The sequence below is a fragment of the Peromyscus californicus genome, unplaced genomic scaffold (assembly GCF_007827085.1).
Source record: "Peromyscus californicus insignis strain IS unplaced genomic scaffold, ASM782708v3 Scaffold_2__1_contigs__length_46816999, whole genome shotgun sequence".
NCBI lineage: Eukaryota > Metazoa > Chordata > Mammalia > Rodentia > Cricetidae > Peromyscus > Peromyscus californicus.
Genome location: NW_026294540.1, coordinates 2,364,703 through 2,388,471, shown reverse-complemented (window position 1 = coordinate 2,388,471; position 23,769 = coordinate 2,364,703). Strand labels below are relative to the sequence as shown.

The following is a 23,769-nucleotide window of genomic DNA, read 5'->3' as shown; positions in this document are numbered from 1 at the left end:
GTGACGTCGGCGGCATGGCGGCGGTCGCGGCGGCGGCGGCGGCGCCGGAGCCCTGGAACGCCGTGGCTCCGCGGAAGAAGCGCCCCGCGGGGAGGCGGCCGCGGCGGGACGAGGGGCGGGCCCGCGGGCCCCGAGCCGAGCCCGAGGCGGACGGCGAGGCTGTGCGGCGCCGCCTGCGGGAGGCCGAGTGAGTGCAGCGCGCCTGGAGTCCACTCCACCCTCAGTTTCCCCAAGTGGGTGTGCCAACCCGCTGGGAAGGCCGAGCTCCTCTCGGGTCGCGGTGTGTCGCAAGCTCTCGGTGAAGCTGCCATTTTTGCCGCGACTGCAGTTACAACAGCTTGCCATGCAGTGCCTCAGTTTGCCTTTTTTGAGATAGAGGTGGAAACCTTACGTAGGGCTGCTGAGAGGATTAGGTGATGTGTTGACCGTAAAGCCCTTCCTGGCACCTGGTAAGCTCCAGGGCGCGGATTTCCTGTTCATGTTGATTCTATGCCCTGTGTTGATGGTTTTCTTTAGTTGGTTGGTTTGGGTTTTCTTTATTTGAGGTTGAGGGGGCGTGTGTCACGGTGCGTATGTGGAGATCAGAGGACTATTCCTTTGACTGCATGGGTCAGGATGGTCAAACCCAGGATGGTCAGGCTGGGTGGCAAGTGCCTTCACCCAATGAGCCATCTTCCCAGCTTCGGTTTTGGGTTTGTGATAGCTTAGGCTAGCCCAGCAGGCCTGGGACTGGAGGAGCTTCTGCCTCTGTCTCTCCTAATGGTGTGATTACCGGTGTGGGCCACACCCCACATTGGCTGTTAACGGTATTGTAAATCGAGGCTGCTACATGAACACAGTTCTCAACATTGGCATCAGTGGTTTACCGAGCAGCTGCTGTGTGCACAGACTTTGGCATCCTACATGCTTCACAGCCCTATTAGGATCTTGGGCACTCTAAGAGACATACAAAGGTCATTGTTGCAGGCCCAGGGCTTGATGACTTCCAACCTCAACCTCTCCATTGCACTGGACTCTTCTACTGCATAACCATCTCCCCGCAGCTTGGTCTATACCTTCTTGGAGGGCACATAGACAGTGCCCACCATACACAGACTACTCCATGTTCTTGCCTTACTATAGTTGTGGTCTTGCAGGGCCGTGTTACAAACTTGGGTACCATTTCAGATGACACTTCTGTGATGCGGGCACCAAGTTAGACTCACAAAGCAGTGGTGACCCAGAAGTTATCTCTGAACAGAAATCACTGGCCGAGTGGCCGAGGGGGCAGATAGAAGCCAGCAGGAATTCTACAGCCCCTGAAGATCAGTGAGATGGAGGTGCTCACTCCTGACTCCCGAGCACAGAGAATCTGATCCAGGACTACCTAGAGTTTCCAAAGAGCTTTAATGTAATAGGTTCTCCTTTCCCTTATGGGGAATGTAGGTTGCCTTGGGGCAGTTCCTCTCCTCTCAGGGTCCCCTAAACACTGCCTCTGCCATATTTTAATTCTAGGCCGTGGGAACCAGTTGACTTGGAATAAAGACCAGACCAGACCCTTGGACTTTCCCTTTTGGATTGTAATTATAATGGGAAAGCTCTTTATGGAGTGCCTGCTGGGTCGCTCATTTAGTCCCTCCTGCTGCTCTACAGTCTTGAGAGAAGCAAACCCCTATGAATAGAAAGCCTAAATTCAAGGACTTCCCAGTATTCATTGAGCTGCTCTTGGCCAGGCCAAAGATGCAGAACAGACCCAGACCATCCCTGAGAAACCAGGGTCCTTTTTTTTTTATCCCAACAGCCTGTATCCAGGCCATGGGTATGTCACTCAGTAAGGGCTAGTTCTACATTGGAGGGTCCTACATCCTCCACATATCTGGCTCATGGTCAGGGCTAGGATGGCCCCAAAGAGAAGGGAGATGACCATGCCATTTCTTCCTCAGGGAGGACCTGCGGATCTCTGATTTCTGCAGTTCAGCACTGGGTGAGTATCACTGGGCATGGGGGGTGGGGGGGGTAGGGGGTGGGGAGTTGAGGGGGAAGTGGCATGGGAGTGGAAGGAGGGCCTGCCTGAAGGTGGGCAAAGGACATTCTTCACTGAAGGGCATTTTGCTTCATGGCCTTGCTTTGATATGTTCTAATGCTGACTTCCTCAGAGTTGTGTCTTTGGCACAGCTAAATCTGTGTGGAGATGGTAGTGTGTGTGTATATATATATATACATATACATATATGTGTGTGTGTATGTATATATATATGGTAGTACATATATAGATGGCAGTGTAGTTTTGTGAATTAAGTAAGATGGTGAGTGCTTGGCTCTCACACCGAAGGCAATAAATGCTGTTAGTCATTATCAGGATGGCTACGTTTTATAATTATCCTGCTTTTCCCTTGACATTACGGGGAAGACCTTAATATGTCCTCAATACAGTGTGTGTCAGCATGGTTCCTTGTGAAAGACAGATGAAAAGACAGGTCATCTTACGCCTTGTATCAAAGGCTCCCGTTTCAATCACTCAGCTGCATCTGCTCTGCAGGCTGCAGTCCCAGAGTTGGATTGTTAAATGAAAGGCAGCATCAAGCTACTACCCAAAAAAACGTTCTAGGGTTCTCCTCCCAGCAAGGACATAGACAGTTTCCTGTCCAGCCTTTCCTCACCTGGGGAACCTGTGCAAAGATAACTTTGCCACCTTGGTGAGCAAAAACAGCTTGCTTAGTGCTGGAACAAATAGCTTCTTTTTTTTATGACAGTAACCTAAAAGGAGGGCTTTTTAGGAGACAGTGGTTTTGAACCTAGCACTCCATTCCCTTTGTAGAGGTCATCAGCATCCTGCGCACCTTTCAAGAGCTTCCGACAATCAGCACAAACGTCTCAGTCACGTGGTTTTAGATGTAAACCTTTTAACCCGCTCTTAGGTTTGGGGCAGCAGAGTTCAGGATCCCACCTTCGGCAGCCTGGACAGTCTCAGGCAGCTTCACGCTGGGTGTTGAGGCCTGTTGCCCTTCTGTCCCGGCTCCAGGGGTCAGAGTGCATGCTCTGACTGTCTGGGGTAATGATCTTTCAGAAACCATCACCCAGTGTCTTAGAAAACAGCTGGAGCAGCTGCAGGGCCTAACGGAAGCCCTCGGAAGGCTGTGCCTCGGCTCATCACCTGGCGGGTCGGGAGAGCCCCTGGCCACGAGCACTTGCCCTGTGAAATGTGTGTGCTACGGCCTGGGGAACTTTGCCTCCTGCGTCACTGCTCGGACCCAGCTCGCTTTTATGCTTCTCTTCCTGGAGAAGTGCCAGGTGAGCTTTGTGGTCTTCTCCTGCACCTGGTATGGTGGAGGTGTACCTGGAACTGACCAAAGCGGCCCTCCCTCTTCCCATCCAGATCCCCAGAAGCCGCTGCTGGGTCTATGACCCTCTGTTCAGCCAAGCTGAAGTTTCAGTACTCGCTTCCCTCGGGGTGACTGTCCTCAGTGAGAATGAGGTAGGTGTTTTCATCTCCTCCAGGCCACCCACCTCTGGCAGTGGACAGTGCCTCCCCTGGCCCCAGCATGCTGGCCTTCCTAGAGCCCATGGAAGCCCAGTAGTCAGTTTCATTTTAGATCCACCGTGAAAACCTGAATAAGCACCATGAACTAGTATTAGGTTTGCAAAACCCTTAAGTCTAGGGCTGGAGAGATGTTACAGCTGTTAAGAGCACTGGCTGCTCTTAAGATTCCCAACACCTAGCCAGGCGGTAGTGGCGCACACCTTTAATCCCAGAGAGGCAGAGCCAAGCGGATCTGTAAGTTCAAGGCCAGCCTAGTCTACAGAGTAAGTTCCAGGAAAGGCGCCAAAGCTACATAGAGAAACCCTGTCTGGGGAAAAAAAAAAAAAAAAAAATTCTCAACACCCATGTGGAGGCTCACAACCATCTGTAACTCTAGTTCCAAGCACCTTGACCCTACCCCTCCTGGCTTTGACAAGGTCTCTGGAGCCCAGGATGGTCTCAGCCTCATGATCCTGCTGCTTGAGCAGTGAGTGGGGAGACCCTGCAACACTCACTTCAGACCAGCCTTTCGAGTGCTGGCTTTGTACAGAGCAAATGAGCGAGCCCTGAGGCGCCTCTAAGCTGTAGGGACCAAGCTGAGCAGCAAGGTTAGCGTGTGCACCGAGAGCCTCCAGGGCTGTGTCCAAGACCACAGCAGCTCCTGCGGAGGCAGCCACAGGAAACCAACGTGCTCGTGCCTGACAGAAGGGAAGCTGTGGGGAGAGGGAGGTGTGGCCAGACAGCTGTTAAGGGGTGACTGACCCCACTTTGAAGAGGATCTGCAGTGATACAGGGTTCTGGAATGTAGGACATGGGGACAATCATCACATGGCATAAAGTGAGCTTGGGCTCCTTTCCTGTACCACCATCTAGCTCCCATTTACATCACTCACAGCCACGCTCCGAAGAGTCAGGCTTTGCACTCAGCTCCTCAGCACCCATTCTGTTTCCACAGGAAGGCAAGCACAGTGTCCAAGGCCAGCCCACCGTCTTCTACATGCCACACTGTGGTACAGCTCTGTACAACAATCTGCTGTGGAGCAACTGGTCCGTAGATGCCCTTTCCAGGATGGTCATCATTGGGAACAGTTTCCGAGGCCTCGAGGAAAGGTAAGCCAGACCCACCTGCAGGCAGAAAGGCTTTCCCCATAAGGAACTGGGTAAAAGGCTTAAGGCAAATGCCAAACCCTTGGTCCAGCTTAAAGCACTTAAGGAATCTGCAAATAATTTCTTCTTCTTGGGGACAACGTGTTTGAGCAGCCATGTTTTTCAAGTGCAAAGACCTACTTCGCAGTGCCTGGCTGTGCCTCCCTGTGCCACCCTCTTCCCTGTGACCACCTGCTGGGGCATCTCATTCCACATCCGCCAACCCTTTCTGAGCTCACCTCATTTAAACAAAGAACCATCCATATACTTCCTAATTATGTATATATATTTTTATTTCTAGGTTGTTGTCGAGGATTCTGCAGAAAAATTATGCCTACATTGAGAAGGTATCTGACGGAGTAGCCGGGTGGGGGTGGGGATGCAAAGCCACACTCCCCATTGCTGTTTCTGAGCACACAAAGCCTAATGTACTGTCAGGGGCTCCCCTGGAGCCAGTCACTGCCCAATCCCCTTCATTCTCGGGTGAGTCCAGCATTCCACTGCCTTTGGGACTGAGAAGCATTGAAATACAAATCCCCATTTCGTATTTTCAAAAGGACAATGGGGTGGCCAGCGAAGGGAAAGGTACAGCAGGAGAGCAGGGTCATGCCTAATGCCTGTGTCTGGACCTCTGCTCAGATTCTGAGAGGCCTGGAGGAGCTGCCACTGCCTCAGACTCCACAGTACATGGATACTTTTAACGACATCTCCGTCCACTGGTTCCCTCACCTGAAGCTGGAGAGACTGCCCAGGGACCTGTGGGCATCTCAGGAAGAGCCCGATTACCAGGACTGTGAGGACCTGGAGATCATCAGGAAACAGACAGACTGAGCTCAGCTGGTGTAGTGGGCAGTACCTGCCGCCTGGGCCGGGAGCCATGGTGCAGACCATGCCATCTCCTGTGCCAGGCCAGGAATACAGCCCAGGCTGGTGAGATCACATCACATCCTGCCCTGGTGGCCTGGTCTCCCAAATAGAGACATTATTTGTAAAGTCGGTTTAAAGTGCTGTTTATTCACACCTGTCCGGTGCAGGGCTGTGATGTCTACTTGGCCATGTCTATGAGGCTCTGCAGGGAGGTGGGCACCCAAGTCTTCTCGCCCTGCACAAACACCACACCCCGGTCGATGTAGATGACGATGCGGCCAAAGGTGTAGAGCTGCTTGCCCTCATGCCGCTTGCCAATGACGGGCATGAACACGATGTTGTGTTCCTCCGCCTTGGTCTCAATGAGGTCCTTGAAATTCATGGGCACAGAGCTGGCAGCCACACCGATGCCCCTCTGAGCCATGTTCTCAGCCTCACGGCGCTCCTGCATGGCCTCATACTGGAAGTCCTTCCTGCGCTCTGTGTGGGTGAGGTAGGCAATGTTCTCTCGCGCACCTGGCTGCATGTAGGCACCTGGAAGAAGGGAGGGCGGTGAGGAGAGGTGACCCCAACATGCATTATGATGACACGGTATGTGTGATTCACCGAGGCAACTCTGCCCAAGGACCCAGACACTAATCCAAGATCGCCGTGTGCTTGGGGACAGTACCACAAAATTGGTCTGCGAACTTGTAACTAATATCAAATATCAGATGCAAACCTATATCAGATGAGATGGGGGCCCAGAGGTGGCCCCCTAAAATCACCATCCACAAGACTACCTCATAGTCTAACATGGCTACAGAGGCCCCTGCCCTCAAAGAATGGAAAACGGGGGTTGGAGAGAGAGCTCATTGGTTAGGGGTATGTCTTATGCTTGCAGAGAATCCAGTTTGATTCCCAGGACTCACTTCAGCTGGCCCAAAACTATCTAACTCCAGATCCCTGGGATCTGATACCCTCTTCTGGGTCCCCGGCACTGCACTCGTGTGTACAACAGTCCCCTCCAGACATAAACATAAACACAAAAATTTAAATTAAAAAAAAAAAAAAGGAAACTATAGGGAGCCAGAGTATGGCTACTTGAAGGATCATGTGGTGACCCAAATGCTAAGTTGTGAGAAGCACAGGGAAAGAATTCTGGGAACATGGTCTGGGGTGGATGAGGTGGAGATGGGTTAAAGGAGACAGCAACTCCCATTCCAGCTGCCACCCCGGAGCCACGTAGCCCTCCATAAGCACTGGGCCTCACCAAGAGCTAACACAGCAAGGAGAGGCCCGTATTGTGTATAAAGTTTAAGTGGCAACACCCTTGCTCCTGCTATGAACACCTTCAGTCCACTTAGAGCTCAGCAATGTGACCTTTGCAACACAGAAGCCCTGGGCCTCCACAGCAAGCAATGATACACAAGGACCCAGCTGCCAAGTGCCACGGACATGCGCGTAGCCATTGTAGCCCATGAAGTAGGCACCAACACTGTCAAACACAGCATCACTTGGGAAGCGGAGCACCAATGTCTGCACAGCAGTGTGGGAAACCTGCCTGGAGTCGGACCCAACGCCTGTCAGCCTCTGTAAGTAGCTGAGTCCACTGGACACTGTCCAGGGAGTGAAGTTATGCTTGGGGTGGCCTCACAGAAGACAATGTTTAGGGACCAGGTCCAGGACATCCCCACAGGAGCCCCACTCACCCACGTTGGAAGACACGGCCCTGTTCATGATGTCAAGTGCTTCGTTGAACTTGTCCTTGACGGAGGGGTGTGCCAGCACCTGGTCTGAGAACATGGATTTCCAGCCCAGGTACCACTTGGTGATCTCCTCGTAATTGGGGCTGTTGCTGAGCCAGGAGCACAGCACCTGCAAAGGACACAGGACTCTGAGCCAGTAGCCACACACTGGAAAGACGCTGGCCCACAGCGGTGGGAGCAGTGTCCCCAGGGCCGTCTGCTGTATGCAACGCTGTTCCTCCCCACAGCCCGCACTACAGGCTCACAGAGCTGCAGCATCTAGCAGTTACTAGTAGAATCTGGAGCCAGCCTGTGGCCTACACATGCTGACCCTTAATCTCCACATCTCCAGACAGATTCTGTAAGGAGCTGAGGTGAGGCGGTATCATGCCCAGACAGCAGTGGGCACTGAGGACTCAGGTTCTCGCCACCCCACCATGTCCCTCCTGGACCACACAACGCACCTGAAGCCACTTGGGGAAGAAATGCTTCTCCAGCAGCCCCACCAGGCTGGAGACAGAAATCATCCCTTCCCAGTCCATCACCCAGTAGAAGGCGTCCATATGCTGCTGGTGGGGGTTGATGACGAGCTCACCCAGGCACATGCCTGCAAGAGAGATGGTCCCTGGCTCAGCTTCCACAGTGCAGTCATGGAAGCACAGGGTGCTATCCAGCACTCTTCTGTCTCTGGTCAGATCTTTCCTTCCACCCCAGGATTCACAAGCACTTAAGAAGCCAGTGGCTTTCTGGCCTCGTCAGGAAAACCACAAGGCACAGAGAGCCCAGAGTTTCACTCAGACCTTGGTCACGGTGGAGAAACATCAGGAAGGCCCCGGTTCCATTCCCCTTCCACCTCCACCAAACCAGTACACCCGTGGTGGAACACTGAGCAAACCCCATGTGGCCCACATGTCCCGTCTCCTTACCCAGCTTGGGCACAATGTTCCTGAGCATGAAGGCCTCCCAGGACCCGGGGGTGAGGACCTCTTTCCAAGGCTGCAGGATGAGCTTGGCTGAGGCATCACTGGGGTGCCATTTCTGCAGCGCGCTGGACAGCTTGCTGCGGACCGGGGAGTAGAGCGGCTCCAGGCGGGCCTGCATGAGGGGCAGCCACGGATGGATCCACGAATGGATGGGAACAGTGTCTGTCAAGGGGTTCCAGTTGTCCACCTGCAGGATGAATGGAGAAGGATGAGCAGTGCGGACAGTTATGACACACCAGTGCTGTCCTTAGGAAAGAGGCGTGTGTGTCCTGACCAAGGGCCACAGTCCTTGATATGTATGTGGAGGGCAAGATCCACCATGGAGGTAAATGGCAGGCATTTTGTACTCTAGGTCCCTCCACAGAGGAAAAAAAACCACTCATGACACCGACTCCAACCTCAGCATGGCTCAAGGCTCACTGAAGGCAGTGAGGAAATGAACTCCCTCTTGAGGGCGATAGGAAGGGGGCACTGGGGAAAAGGCTGGAATGACTGCTGTAGAACACCGGCTGTGTTAACAGTCCTCCAGTCCCAGCAGTCTAGGGGCAGAGGGGCTAAGTGATAAGAGACAGCCAGGGCTCTGTCCTACCTCCTTCTGCAGCTTGGGGAAGATGAGCTGGTCCAGGATATTGTCCAGGATCCACACAGGGATGATGGGTGCCCAGCTGTCCAGGAAGTCCACCATCGGGTCGCAGTTCCTGGGCTGCCACTGGGCGACAACATTCCGAACAAAAGGCATCCAGACCTCCCACATGAGCCTGTGAGAGGCAAGGGCAGCTGGTCAGCCAGTGTTGGCTTCAAAGTGTGCCACCCACAGACCCACTCAGGGGCTCCCGTGATGCCTTGGCTCTGGGCCTTGGGGTCCTCAGTGGTGCCACGCACTGACAGCTGCCACAGGACCATGTGGGCTAATGATGTCAGCACAGGGTATGAGGTGCTTTCCCACCAAGAGCCTCTGTTCACACATCTCACACTCGGGGTCACCTCTGCCTTCCCACACTGCCTCATTCTCGGTTCTCACTAGTACCCTACACTGCCCGTTCACTTGTCTGCCACCTGCCTTTCCAGACTGTGGGGCAAAGTTGCTCATGGTCCTCCCAGGGTCAGCCCAGCTCCTGGACACTCAGGATGTAATACATGTGAGCGAGCATGCCTTCAACCCCCAGAGCAGTGCCAGCGTGGAGCAGAGTCAAGAGGAGCCTTTAGCAGAATTCCTGCTCCTCAGGCAGGCAAGGGGACACTATGGTGTGGGGCCCCTGGCACCTGTGGAAGGCGTCCGAGGACAGGTCCTGGCTGCTGTGAGACAGAAGTTGGTCGTTCTCCAGGAGGCTCTTCCACTTGGAGATGATCTGGGTGCCATAGCTGCCATCCTGCAGAACAGTGACATCATCATCAGCCTTCCCACCTCAGTAACCAGGCCCCTGACCAAGCTGCAGGCTGCACCCCAGCTCACCTCGAGGGGGTGCCAATCCTTGAAGTAGTCCTTCACAAGTGGGTAGACGATGGCCACAGCAAGATCTGCTCGGTCCGCCAGGCGGTACTCCTCATAGTACTTGTCCTGCAGTGTCTCAAAGATGCGGGCACACTCATCCAGCGTGAGGGGGTCAGTGCCATGGGGCTGCATGCGGCGCTCACACTCCTCCACCAGGGCTAGCACCTTGCTGAGGTTGGAGATGACACGCTCCTCGTGTGCTAGGACCTCGGCGGTCTTCTCAAGCTCATGGGACAGGCTGACCACCATGTCCCGCTCATACTGCAGCTGACGGTCACTCTGGATGATCTCCTGCTCTGTGCGCTCAATGAGCAGCTGCAGGTTGTGCTCCAGCTCGGGCAGCGCAAAGCCTGGCACCTTGGCTTCCTTGCCAGCTGTGGGGGGCAGCTGCGCCAGCAACGGCAGCCCCTCATCGGGCACGCTGTGCTTGTGGCTGATCTGGCTGTAACTGTAGTACACCTTCTGCTCCCGGCCTGTCATGTCGATCACCTTGGAAAGAGTGGCAAGGTGCCACCTGTCAGCCCCCACTGCAGGGAGACAGGACGCTGGCCAAGTATCAAGAGCCCTGCTAGTGGACAGAGCTGCCTACCACAGGCTGGAGCTGTCACACCACACTACCTCATACGGAACCATGACAGGCAGCTGCCACCACTGCTGTCCATCACCGAGGAGGAGGCCATCCCCCCATCCCAGCTGTCCCAAACCTCTCACTTCATTCACAACTACGACAACCCTGACACCTGTGGACCAGTCGGAACCCCAAGTCAGAAGTCCTTAAAGGAGAGGTCTTTCTCCTGGCTCCCAGCCAGTCAGCACGCCTTCCCTACCTGCTTGCTGCACTCCCAGGAGCCCTCTCCTGGGTCTCAAGAGGAGCAAAGTTTACCTACAAATGTACCTACAGAGAACCCAAACCAAAGCAAAGGAAGCTGCGGGCTGAAGAGCGGCCCCAGGGTTAGGAGCTACGCTCACCGCAGTAGTCTACATGGGGAGGCGGGCTGCATGGAAGGCAGGGCCTGGCATGTTCTGTGCTTGCTGAGTACTTTCTGCTAGAACTGTTACTGAACTCACTGGGCATGAGCTCCAGACGGATGGGAGCACTGTGCACTTGTCCTGACCACTGTTGTGCCATGAAGAGCCAGAGGAACTGGACTGAGAAGCGGTCATGCACTGGAATCCCAATGTCAGGAGGTGTGGGGAGGACTGAGTATTTGAGGCCAGCCTGGGCTAAGAATTCTAGGCCAACCTGGGTTACATGGTGATATTCTGTCTTGGGAAAGAGAAAGGGAAGCAACACACACACACACACACCAGTAACCTAGTTATCAGACCTCAGAGGATGGACGGGGACCGATGTGAAGCCCTCATACCTTGACCTGAGACAGCTCCTTCTGAGGCGCTGTGAGCTTCTTGCTGATCCTGCCCTTGGCCTTCAGCTCCTCCACAGTCTTGTAGGAGTACTTTGGCTTCTTCTTGCTCCCACTGGGGTCTTTCCTCCACTGGCTCAGCTCCTTCTGAAACTCCTGAGGCAGAGGGATGCAGAGAGTGAGAACAGGAGGAGCCTCTTCCACAGCAGCCAGGACCAAGGCCTTGCCTGGACCACCTAGCACCACTTCCCAGCACCCCTGTACAGCACAGGCGTGAGATGCCAAGGCAGGTGCCCCGGGGGGAAGGGCAAAGCTCTGCTGGTCCTCACTGACTCATGCAGAACTCAGAAACAGCACAAAGGATTAGAAAGCACTGGCCCCACCTGGCAGAGCCCCACAGGAGACGGTGAGCAGAGGGCAGCCTGAGCGAGGGCACGCACACCCTCAAGTCAGTGCCGTGACTGCCGTTTCTCACACGGCTTTAACCTGTTGTTCCTTCCAAGTGTCCAGAGTTGCAGCTGTGCAGGAATCTCCTGCAGGGCCATCTCTGAGCTGAGCCCACTCTGCAGTCAGATCACCACAGCGCAGCATGCCAGTGCCCACCCCGTCCACCTCACACACACTCTGCCACTGGCTGCACACTGAGCCCCCAGCAGGGCCTGCCACACAAGCAGGTGTGTGGTGACACCTAAAGGCCATCAGAACACAAAGCCCATAAGTAACCTCTGTCTGGAATGGTCCAAGCCACGAGCCACCCATATGGCTGCCCTTCTCAGTACCTCTTCAGCCTCCTCCTCCGAGTCGGCCACGGGGAAGTCCTGCAGAGACTGAGTGGTCCGCTCTGAGCCGTAGGCCCCCACAGCCCCTTTGCCTTTTCTCTGTTTGGCTTCAATGGGGTTGATGATACCTGAGCAAGGATAGGTGAAAGACAGACACACTTTTCAGATCTTGGCACCTATGTGAAGACACCACTAAGAGAACACCCCCTACTCCTCTTCCCACAGCACACCACTACTCAGAGCAGGACCCTGTGCTCAGGACAGTGCCATGGCCCTGGGACTTGAGGAGTGACATCACTTCGTAACATGCAGCCTGTAGATGAGTGGGAAACAGACTACTTCTGAGGATTCAGCCCTATGCACTGTCCACTGCCAGCATTCAGAAGCCTGTGTGTCAAGTAACTCAGGAGCTGACTGGCTGAAGGACAGCTGTGGACTGGTAAGGGGCTCACACAGCCTGCAATTAACATTTGTAACATGGCTAAGCCCTGGAAATAAACACACAGCATTTTCATGAGGATTCCTGCTGCTCCCAGGTTTTCCTTCCATTTCCCGCTCAGCACTGTTGGAACCTCACAGATGCTCTGCCATCCTCTTCCCAGCATGCTCAGCACTACTGAGATGAACGTGGGTGGCCCCGGGTGCAAATTTCACCGGACCCAGTCCCTGCTGGAAAAGACCAAGTTCTTGCTCCTCGTGGCTCCGGGCCAAGGTGGTGAGCTATGTGTGTGCCAGGGGCTGTTTCTCAATGTGGGATGGTGTGGGAAACATGGTTCTGGTCAGTCAGCAGCAGGCACATCCTCAGCTGGTGAAGGCCGCCACGCTGCACACCGACCTAGCTGGCGCCGAGCTGCTGACTGAGAAAGACTACAGCAGGGGGGGACAGAGCTGAGCCTCAGAGCCCAGCAGCCTCACGTAAACGGTCACTTGGCAGGCCACAGGGAGCGGAGGACACAGCTTTAAGACCTCACACAGCCCCAGAGGCAGCTGGGAAGCAGCCCAGCTCCTGCCAGGCAAAATCTGGAGTTCTTGGTGAAACTGTCCGACTCAGGAATATTCGCAGTTATTTGCAGGCAATTTAGACCCCAACACTTTCCTTCCCACTTAAGCGGCTACTTCATTCTGAGAAAGCCATGCAGCTGGGGGCACAAGTGGCCACGCTGCCAAACCCAGCTGCAGAGTTAACAGCTATTTTGTTTGGTTTTGAGTTTGAGCATCCTTCCCAGGGCCTGATCCACTGAGATCACGCCATACTTGACAGGCTCCCTAGAGGGAAGAGGCAGATGAGGTGAGCCCCACCCCCACCCCAGCACCCACTCCTCCTGGGCCACAGCCTCACCTTGTGCGTTCTTCCCCAGGCCCCGCCCGGGGACATAGCCCATCTTCTGCAGCAGCTTCTGCCCGATCCCCTTCGTGTGTCTCTCCCAGCTGCCAAAGTCCATGAAGGACTTGGTTCCTCCAGCAAAGCCTTTCTGGCTGGGCTTAAAATTGCCGCCCTGCGAAGAAGGCAAGATGAGCAAGGGTGAGAGAGAAACAGAACAATACAAGGGACTCAGGCCAACGAGAGGACAGCCTGCAGCTACAGTGCATTATGAAAGGCTGCACGTGGACCCACACGGGCAGCACACACATGGGTGCCCACTGGGCTTCTCCCTGTCGAGGAAGCCTCTGCACTGGTGACCTCTGAGGGGTGCCCCTGGAGACTACCCTGTAGGACCTACCGTCTTCAACTTCTTTGGTCCCAAATCCTTTGGAAAGTCCTCCTGCTTTGCGGGCTTTTCATCATCATCAGAGTCCTCGGAGTCCACTTCCTCAGCCGCCCCTTTCTTGAGCCCTGCGCTGATGAAGTTGACGGGCGCAGAATAGTCTCGGGCCCTGCAGACAGACACAAATCCCCCAAGGCTATAGAGAACACCTCTGCAGCACGCTGTCCTAGGAACTGCCCAGAAGAGAACTCCTTAGAGAGAGGGCCTTCACGGGATCTACTTTAAAGCATAATATGTTTACTTATGTCCAAACTCCAAAAGGACTCAAAACTGGCCTCCAGCAATCTCATGTTTAACAAAACAGTATCTCTGTGTGTGGTTACGGACATGACTGTGTGAGTGTACAAGGAGCCAAAAGATCCCCTGAAGGTGAAATTATAGGCAGTTGTGAGCTGACGGGCTGGGGCCAAACTCAGGTCAGTTAGATTCGATCTTAACTGCTGAGTCTTCTTCCAGCCCACATTTAACATTTATGGGGTCTGTTCAATTTGAATCTGTAGCTGAAGATTTGTCATTATCAATAGTTGATTATAAATTCAAAGTAAGATGTAATAATGTTACTTCCCTTTGACCCTTTTAAAATGGTACTATGTTGTGTTTGTGATGAGGCCTATGTGCCTTGACAAGCATATGACGGTCAGAGGACAGCTGTATGGAGCGGTTCTTCCTCTTCGCCGTTCATGCAGGATCTGGAGACTGAACTCAGCCAGCCAGGCTTGAGGGGCAGTGGCAAGCACCTGGACTTGCTGCGCCACTGGGCCTCCCTTCACAACTGAAAAGACTGCTTTTAGCTTGAGAGTGGTAAAGCACTTACCTAGCATGCATGTGGCCCAAGGTCCAATTCCCAGCAACACACACACAGCATTTGTTTTAGATTTCAAGTGTGAAAATCAGACAGATAAAAATCCTAGCTGGGTGGTGGTAGCTCACGCCTTTGATCCCTGCACTCTGTGAGTTTGAGACCAGCCTGATCTACAGAGGGAGTTCCAGTACTGCAAGGGCCATACAAAGAATCCCTTTCTTGGCGGGGGTGGGGGGTGGGGTGGGAGTGGGGATGGGGATCCCAAGTATAAAAAATTCAGTATTAAAAAATTCTGAGGGTCATCAAGTGTGGGGACACACGCTTTTTTTGTTGTTTTTCCTTTGGTTGTGAGACAGTGTCTTACTATGTAGCCAGGCTGTACCACCACAGTGTCTTACTATGTAGCCAAGGCTGTACCACCAGTGTCTTACTGTGTAGCCCAGGCTGTACCACCACAGTGTCTTACTATATGTAGCCCAGGCTGTACCACCACAGTGTCTTACTATATGTAGCCCAGGCTGTACCACCAGTATCTTACTGTGTAGCCCAGGCTGTACTGCCACAGTGTCTTACTGTGTAGCCCAGGCTGTACCACCACAGTGTCTTACTGTGTAGCCCAGGCTGTACCGCCACAGTGTCTTACTATATGTAGCCCGGGCTGTACTGCCACAGTGTCTCACTGTGTAGCCCAGGCTGTACCACCACAGTGTCTTACTATATGTAGCCCAGGCTGTACCACCAGTGTCTTACTGTGTAGCCCAGGCTGTACCACCAGTGTCTTACTGTGTTGCCCAGGCTGTACCACCACAGTGTCTTACTGTGTAGCCCAGGCTGTACCACCACAGTGTCTCACTGTGTAGCCCAGGCTGTACCACCACAGTGTCTTACTGTGTAGCCCAGACTGTACCACCACAGTGTCTCACTGTGTAGCCCAGGCTGTACCACCACACTTTCCCTGTGGACCTGTCACTTTCTACCTTCGTCTCAGCCGACACTCTTTTCCAGAGTGAGCTTCCCTAGCCTCCCTGTCCTTCAGGACCTGTGAGGATGCTCCTGACCAGGGCACGCCTCTCTCCATACACAGCTGTACTCTGACCACACCCATCACTGAAGAGGAACCTGCCACCCCCGCTCAACAACACACAGCAAGACGCTGGAGCTACCTGTAGCTCAATAAGGCCAGGAGAAGAGCCTTCTGGGGGTGCCTCCCCGACCCTCTAGAGCCAGGGCATGCAGCCCAGCAGACAGTACCGTTTGCCTCCAAAGCTGGGCCTCTCCTCGTCCGAGTCACGCTCAGCCCACACCCCATAGGTGGCCTCCTCCTTGGTCTGCCAGTGACGCTGCCGGTTGGGGTTGAACTCATTCTGGAGATCCCAGTCTGTGATCTCAAAGTTCTCACGCTCGTCGTCGTCATCATCCAGGTGGCCTTCCCCGTCCCGGTACAAGTGGGACAGCGACATAGCCGGTCACTAGAGGAAGGGGGACAAGAAGAGCACTGTGAAAACCTAGGGCCAGCTGAAGATTCCCCGGGAATCTCTACTCCTGTTTCCTCCAGAGGAAATCCCATTAGCCTCAGGCTACTACTCAATAAAGGAGCCATTAAACACAGGACAAGGTGACCAGCTCTGCAACAAGTGAGAGAAGTCAGTCTCAGCCGTCCACTCAGGTCTAACAACCCACACTGCCATGGCCGTGTCAGAGTCAAACATCACACACGAGTGCCACAGGGAAGAAGTAACAGCTCTGTGCTATCACCTTAGGAACCAAGCCTTCTCGGTTTTCCAGGAAAGAGTTATATCTAGCCGATTTGGAGTCCCAGGGAAACTTCCGAACGTCTTCCGAAATACTGTTTCATGAGACTGAAGGACAGTGTAACACTCAGGTTTTCTCTCCCAAACCCGAGCAGCGTCTGAGGTAATGGAAGGCTGCAGTCTTTACGAGTGACACTTCACAGTCGCACCTAGAGGGTGTGGGATAAACAAACTGTTCTACCCAGGAATCTATTCAGCCATCTCTCTCTCTGACTCCATCGGTGGCTACAGTCAGTTTCAGAAGGAGCCTGTAAGAACTGATCAAGGTGGCACTTTAGAAAAGACAACACCATTCCCCCACTCCTCCCACCCCATCCCACCACTCCACCAGGGTCTATCTCTGTAAATTCAAAGTCAGCTTGGTCTACATAGTGAGTCCCAGGTCAGCCGGGGCCACACAGTGAGACCTGGTCTCAAAACAAACAAAATAACAACAAAAACTGAACTCCCAGTAGGTACTTAAAAAACAGCGTCCTCACCTGGTGGTGTTGGCACACATGCCTTTAATCCCAGCACTTGGGAGGCAGAGCCAGACGCATCTCTGTGAGTTCGAGGCCAGCCTGGTCTACAGAGCAAAATCCAGGACAGGCACCAAAACTACACAGAGAAACCCTGTCTTGAGTACCAAAAGAAAAAAAAACAAAACAAAACCAAAAACTCCAGCATTCTCACCAGGCCAAATGGCACACCCCTCTAACCCCAGCACTCAGGAAGCAGAGAAAAGCAGATCTCTGTGAGTTCAAGGCCATGCTGGTCTACTGAGCGAGTTCCAGGACAGCCAAGGATACATAAGAGAAACCCTGTCTCCAAAAACCGGAAGGAACGAAGGATGGATGGATGGATGGATGGATAAAATCAGGAACACTTAAACCACAGCCCACCTCTACCAGCGCCTCTGTGCGTGGTTATCACACGCGTGGATACAACATACAAAAACCCCAGCACGTTACGTTGCACACTAACTTCCTCAGTACGTGAGGCGACCGTGTTCAGCTGCACCACTGCCTGACAGCGGTCTTCCGTACAGCGAGATCTGGACCTCCTCTGGCCCGGTGGAACTGCTTAGAAGTTACAAAGGTCTCCCTGCTGCGCCTCACTAAGCACCGGCTAACCGCAACAAGTTCCAACCTCAGCTACGAGTGCACGTTGAGTGCAAAGTCCTCAAAGGAGGCAGGGAGCCCTGGACCCACCGGATTACAACACAGACGCCTCCCCAGCACAGAGGTGGTAAGAAGCCCAGAGCGGTCAGCAGACGCTCACAACACGAGCGCGACGGGGGCCGATTATTTAGTGTCAGCATCGGGACGCCGGCGGGTCCCGGTGCTTGGTCTGATCCCGGTCCCGCAGCGGGCAGAGCTGGAGACCGGGGCGCAGGGAGGCCGTGGGGCCTTCGCCGCAGGGGATCAGCCCGCGCTCCCGGGACGCCACCCGCGACCCCGCCGCCCGCTCACCTCGAGGGTTCGGCGATCGCGGTCCACACGGCTTTCGCCCAGCGTCCGAGAGCCTGCGAGGAGCCCGCCAGCAGAAACCCGGATGTAGCCCTGCCGGCGCGCCGGAATGACGTCTACCAGCGGCGGAAATGGCGCGCTGTTGCCCCGGCAGCGACTTAACGCTAGAGGGGGCGGGTCTGCGTGCCGGAAGAACTAGTGATCCCGCCCGGCTGCTTCCGGTTCCCTCCGGAACTGAGGCCGTGTAGACATCTGGGCCCAGGGTACGCGGTTGTCGGTTGCTCGAGTCAGTCTGTCCAAGGCGGCGGCGAAGGACTGATTCCAGGGAAGCCACCCGCGATGAGAGCCGCCGGTCCAGACCGTCTGAACCAATGTCCCGGGGACCCTGAGCAATTAGTGTCCTCTGGACCCCATGTTGTGAAACGGAAAGGCGAAGGGCCTACCCCCCCCGAAGAGTAGCTTGAAAACCCCGGGATGTCTCCGTGCGGGTCCCCCTCTGCATGCATGCCTCCTGGCTTTTGCGTCGTCTTTTCTTGTAAAGCTGTAAACAGGAAGGGCAAAGGAACCTGAGAACTTATCTCCAGGCAGTTCTGGCCAGGCTGTAAATAAATCCGTGTTCCTTTGCCAGTCCCTGTTCCTGTTTTCTTCCGAAATATGATGACACTAAGACAACAGATTTATGGACCTGAGTGCCTCGTTCATGGCTCTTTTAGGACAAGCCAGCGTGGACCCAGAAACAGTTTAAGGAATGAATGGGCGGAAGGAGTGCCCAAGCATTCTCCCTAGGAAACGGTTTTATTATTTTCCTCTCTAGTTATTTCTCTGTTGCTGTGATAAACAACTAAAGAGAAGAAAAAGCGGGTTGGGTTTTTTTTTTTGGGGGGGGGGGGTTGTTGGGTTTTTCTGTTTTGTTTTTTTTGTTTGTTTTGTTGGTTGGTTGGTTGGTTTTGGATTAGGTTTTTCTGAAACAGGGTGTCTCTGTGTAACCCTGGCTGTCCTGGAACTCGCTTTGTAGTCCAGGCTGGCCTCGAACTCAAGAGATCCACCTGCCTCTGCCTCTTGAGCGCTGGGATTAAAGGCGTGCGCCACCAACGCCAGGCAAGAAGGAGCTTATTTCACCTTACACTCTTACACTATTCCAGGTCATAGTCTGAAGTCATCTCGGGTTAAAGAACAGGTTAGTTTTCTCTCACAAAGAGTTAAAAGACCATATCCTGGTGGGTTTTTTGGTTGTTTTTTGTTTGGCCGGTTGGTTTTAGTTTTTCCCTGGCAGCTTGGCACACACAAGAATTATCTTAGATGGCCTGTAGGCAAGTCTGTGGAGTCCTTTATTTGATTAATGATTGATGTGGGAAGGCCCAGCCCACTGTGGGTGGGGCCACCGCTGCTCTGGTTGTCCTAGGTGAGCATGGAGAGCAAGCCAGTAACCAGTGTTCCTCCATGGCTGCTACTTCCGTTCTTGCTTTAAATTTCTGTCTTGGTTTTTTTGTTTTGTTTTGTTTTTTGTTTTTTCGAGACAGGGTTTCTCTGTGTAGCTTTGCGCCTTTTCCTGGAACTCACTTGGTAGCCCAGCCTGGCCTCGAACTCACAGAGATCCGCCTGGCTATGCTTCCTGAGTGCTGGGATTAAAGGCGTGCGCCACCACCGCCTGGACCTGTCTTGTTTTTACTGAGTGAACTGTAAAACAAATAAACCCTTTCCTCCTCAAGTTGCTTTTGGTCATGGTCTTTACAATACAGCAATAAAACCTAACTATAAACCACACAGGAAAGACATACAAGTGAAGCCCTTGGGGAGTCTGTCAGAGCCATCATGATATTGGTGAAATCAGGGTCCTTCTTGGAGATTCTAGTCACATTAATGAAAGAATTTAAGAACCAATATAAATGGAAGCTAGAGGGCAATCCTTCAAAGGGCAGGCAAGCTGTAACTCTCAGCTGCCCCGAGGAGAATGGAGAGGGGAAGGGAAGGGGTGATACCATTTGAGATAGCCAGTATGGAGGTCAACCACATAGCAGGGAGGAGGTATTAGAGGGTAAGTCTGGATGCCCAAAGTGCAAATTTAAAGAAAAAACCCAGGGCAGGCAAGCTGGAAATCTAGAAACTACCTGGGGGAGGAGAATGGAGAAGGGGAAAGCCATGTCATACGATAAACTGGCATAGAGGTCAATCACATGGCAGGGAGAGGGGCTTCAGGGAATGAGCAAGGAATCCCAGTGCATAGAAATTAAAAGTATACTTATGTTGGGGAAGAATATTCCTGCATGTGACAAGGTGAAAGTGACCTAGGCAGGCAGGCAAGCACACCCAAGCTACAAGTTTACTTCATTTCTGTTCTGAGGAAGGTGATGGCTCTGTCTCGCCCCGTTGGTAGGAGCTCAACCTCAATTTAACATGTTCAACTACTTCATAATCCTCACAAAGGGGAAGCTTGTAACAGTCAAGTCTCAGAAGGATCTGGCGTTCGGGGTTTGGGCATATACTACAAGAGTTTCACCGAATGGGAAGAGTTATGGAACACTAGCCCTTAGGCAAGCTAGCCATCTTTGATAAAACCAAACAAAAATCTTCTCACATTAGACTCTGACCAAAATCAAAACGAAAAAGACAGGAAAGAAAAAGAAATCCGCCAGGCATGATTACACACACCTTTCATTCCAGCACTGCGAAGGCAGAGGTGATCGGATCTCAGCGAGACCTGCCCTAGATAGCAAGTTCCAGGATATCCAGGGCTAAATAATGAGGTCTTGTCTCCAAAAAAAGAAACAGAAATGAAAGCAAAAAAGAAACAAAAAGAAAAAAGAAGGGTTACATTTTTTCTGAGTCAGAACTCAGAAAGACCCAACTGAACCTGGGTGGGTATTTACACTGTTTTAAGATGAGCCTTCATGGTTATTCTTAAGCAGGTCCCTGGATTAACCCTTAAGTGGGGGGAGGCAAAATCATGGTTCCACTTAGAGCACCAACCAGTCCTCAACCTGTGGGTCATAACCCCTTTGGCAAACTTCTGTCTCCAAAATTTTTTACACTATGATTCATAACAGTAGCAAAATTACAGTTACGTAGTAGCAATGAAAACAATTTTATGGTTGTGGGTCACCACCACATGAGGAACTGTATGAAAGGATTGGAAATGTTGAAAAACACTGACCTAGAAGCAGGTTCTATTCCATAATGTAACAAGTTCATCATCGAGGGAAATCAGGACAGGAACTCAAGGAGGCAGGAAGCATGGAGGAATGCTGCTCGCTGGATGGTCCTCTGGCTTATTCATGGGCTCATGTTTTGTTATACAGCCCAGAACCACCTTACCTTGCTGCTGCCCACAGTGAGCTGGTCCTCCTGCATCAAGTAACTATCAAGACCATCGGGAATAGACATGTCTACAGGCCAGTCATATCTGGACAGTCCATCCAAGCTTTCCTTTCAGATGACTGTGTCAAGATGACAACTACGCTAACTGGGACATTTCAAACTGGCTGGTAAATCAATGCATCCACTCATCCACTAGACCTATCAAAATGTATTGAGTGCCTGGGAGCTGTACTGAAACAATATAACAAAATGGGTGGAAGGTTTGCAGGGAGCGCTAAGAGGGGCGCCGAAACAGAGGGCTGGGGAGTGAGGAGTTTGTTAGAAAAGCTGTTTACACCGCAGACAGACAGACAGGCACGGTAGAGCCTCTGAGGAGAGTTCAGGGCCCCAGCACCAAAGACAGTACGGCAGGGACTTATTACAGACACTCGGAGCCCACGTGGGAGAAGTAGGGGTCTGTTTTTATACACTTCTGAGGATGAGAAGGTTTCACAGACATGAGCCTGGATGTCCCCAAGTCCCAAGGCTAGGATTTTTTTAAGTGACAGGAGACAGGGATGGATATAAGTCCCTGGAGCCTAGGCCAATGACCTAACTACATGGAAACCTCCCAAACTCAAAGATTAGTCCTGTGTCCTTCATCAAGATTTCTCAATTTAAAGCCAGACGGTGGTGGCATACACCTTTAATCCCAGCACTCGGGAGACAGAGGCAGATGGATCTCTGATTGGAGGCCAGCCTGGTCCACAGATTTGGAGTTCCAGGACAGCCGGGACTATACAGAGAAACCCTGTCTTGAAAAATAAAACAAAACAACTCTCAGTTCAAATGCTCAGCCTTTGGGAAAGCAAGGATAAAAGATATCCAGAGGCCGGGCGGTGGTGGCGCACGCCTTTAATCCCAGCACTCGGGAGGCAGAGCCAGGCGGATCTCTGTGAGTTCGAGGCCAGCCTGGACTACCAAGTGAGTCCCAGGAAAGGCGCAAAGCTACACAGAGAAACCCTGTCTCAAAAAAAAAAAAAAAAAAGATATCCAGAGGCCTAGACTGAGGGGGCCCATATCCACCCCTATCTCCTGTCACTTCTCAGATAAAGACCTAGCCTTGGTAGTTGGGGACATCCAGGCCCATGTCTAGATTCCCAGTGAGGTACTAAGACGTGTAGCGGTTTTTAAACAACATGGCTCCTCATCAGGAATGTGGCAAGCCCTCTGACACTCATTGGTCCATCCTACCCATTCCAGAGAAGAGAATATAGAGAAGGCCCTGGGAGAGGGCAAGTGCCTGCAGCTTGAAGCAAGTTGAAGAATAGCACCAGGCCTGGCCCCCAGGAATGCAGGAATATCAGCTTTAACAGCACCACTTTCTTTTCTGAGGTGACAGAGGATCTTCCATATGTTCAAGGTCATCGCTAAAGACCTCTGCAGACATCCTCTCTTTCTCAGCCTTCGAAGAGAGCATCCATTGTCACCTCATTGTTCACAATCCTGATCACTCCCTGTGAAGTTTCTGCATCCACTTGAAAGATTGTGCGGCGTGTGGGGGAGCCTGGCTTAGTTACAACTTCAAATAGGCTGGTACCATAGAAACAATCCTTAGGTGGCAATTTCAAAGCTGATATATTTAAAGTCTAGCACATGTACTTTTTCTTAGGACAGTGACATTATGCCATGGCACATGTCTCATTCTTATTTTGAAGTCTGTTACAAAAATAGACACGGTGTACCGAACTTGGCAGGATTGGAAACCCAGATCGGCTGAGATCAGCAAACCTGGTTTCCCTTTAGAAGTTTCTGCACATGGTTTCTGGCTTCTGCTTTCGTCTCAGAAGGCCCTGCACTATAGAGAAAGCTGGGTTGCTGGTGAGGGCTGCAAAGCCAGGACCCTCGGAAGCACACCGAGTGGGGGAGGAGCTGGAGAGATAACCCAGCAGTTAAGAGCATTTGTTTCTCTTGCAAAGGACTTGGGTTCGGTTCCCAGCATCCACATAGCCAGCTTGTATATAACTGTCTGTCACTCCAGTTCCAGAGACTCCAGCGTCCCCTTCAGCCTCCTTGAGCACCAGGCACCTAAGTGGTCCCCAGGCATACATGTGGGCAAAACAACCATGTGCATAAAAATAAAAAATGTTTAAAGGACAGTTGAAAGCACACAGGTGTGCTGGGGGAAGTAGCTTGGTGGGTAAAGGGCTTGCCTCAAAGCCTGAGGACCTGGGCATGGTAGTGCACGACCTTTAACCCCAGCACTTGGGAGGCAGAGGTTGGCAGATCTCTGTGAGTTCGAGGCCAGCCTGGTCTACCGAGTGAGTACCAGGACAGCCAGGGCTACATAGAGACCCTGTCTTGAAATTTAAAAAAAGAAAGAAAAGGAAAGGAAAACAAGAAAAGAAACAAAGCATGAAGAGCTGAGTTTAATAAACCCATGTTAGCCGGGCGGTGGTGGTGCACGCCTTTAATCCCAGGACTCGGGAGGCAGAGCCAGGCGGATCTCTGTGAGTTCGAGGCCAGCCTGGACTACCAAGTGAGTCCCAGGAAAGGCGCAAAGCTACACAGAGAAACCCTGTCTCGAAAAACCAAAAAAAAAAAAAAAAACAAAAAAACAAAAAAAAAAACCCATGTTAAAAACAAAAAACAAAAAGTTAGGTGCTGTGGAATAATCCTTCTGTACACTGTGAATATGTATTGCTCTCATTGGTTAATAAAAAGCCCATTGGCCTTTAGCAGAATAAGGCTAGGTGGGAAAGCCAAACTGAAAATGCTGGGGGGAAGAAGG

The 23,769-nt window shown here is 52.5% G+C and overlaps 2 protein-coding genes across 2 annotated transcripts; one reads left to right on the top strand and one right to left on the bottom strand.

Moving 5' to 3' along the window:
* Positions 1–2: 2 nt before the first annotated feature.
* On the top strand, positions 3–5,641 carry Srrd (SRR1 domain containing). Its single transcript, XM_052754967.1, is given in 9 exon segments — positions 3–187; positions 1,923–1,963; positions 3,047–3,270; positions 3,356–3,454; positions 4,455–4,609; positions 4,947–4,992; positions 5,285–5,473; positions 5,475–5,570; positions 5,572–5,641. Coding segments are annotated over 9 exon segments (1,074 nt in total). The 5' UTR covers positions 3–14; the 3' UTR covers positions 5,623–5,641.
* Positions 5,640–17,818, bottom strand: Tfip11 (tuftelin interacting protein 11). The gene is made up of 14 exons (XM_052754958.1): positions 17,688–17,818; positions 16,181–16,385; positions 15,677–15,894; positions 13,579–13,732; positions 13,197–13,353; positions 11,858–11,985; positions 11,082–11,234; positions 9,676–10,203; positions 9,486–9,592; positions 8,812–8,980; positions 8,166–8,409; positions 7,704–7,846; positions 7,204–7,369; positions 5,640–6,046 (listed from the first exon to the last, which is right to left on the bottom strand). Exons 3-14 carry the CDS (start codon positions 15,883–15,885, stop codon positions 5,691–5,693), a joined length of 2,514 nt encoding a protein of 837 aa, XP_052610918.1. The 5' UTR covers positions 15,886–15,894; positions 16,181–16,385; positions 17,688–17,818; the 3' UTR covers positions 5,640–5,690.
* Positions 17,819–23,769: the final 5,951 nt, after the last annotated feature.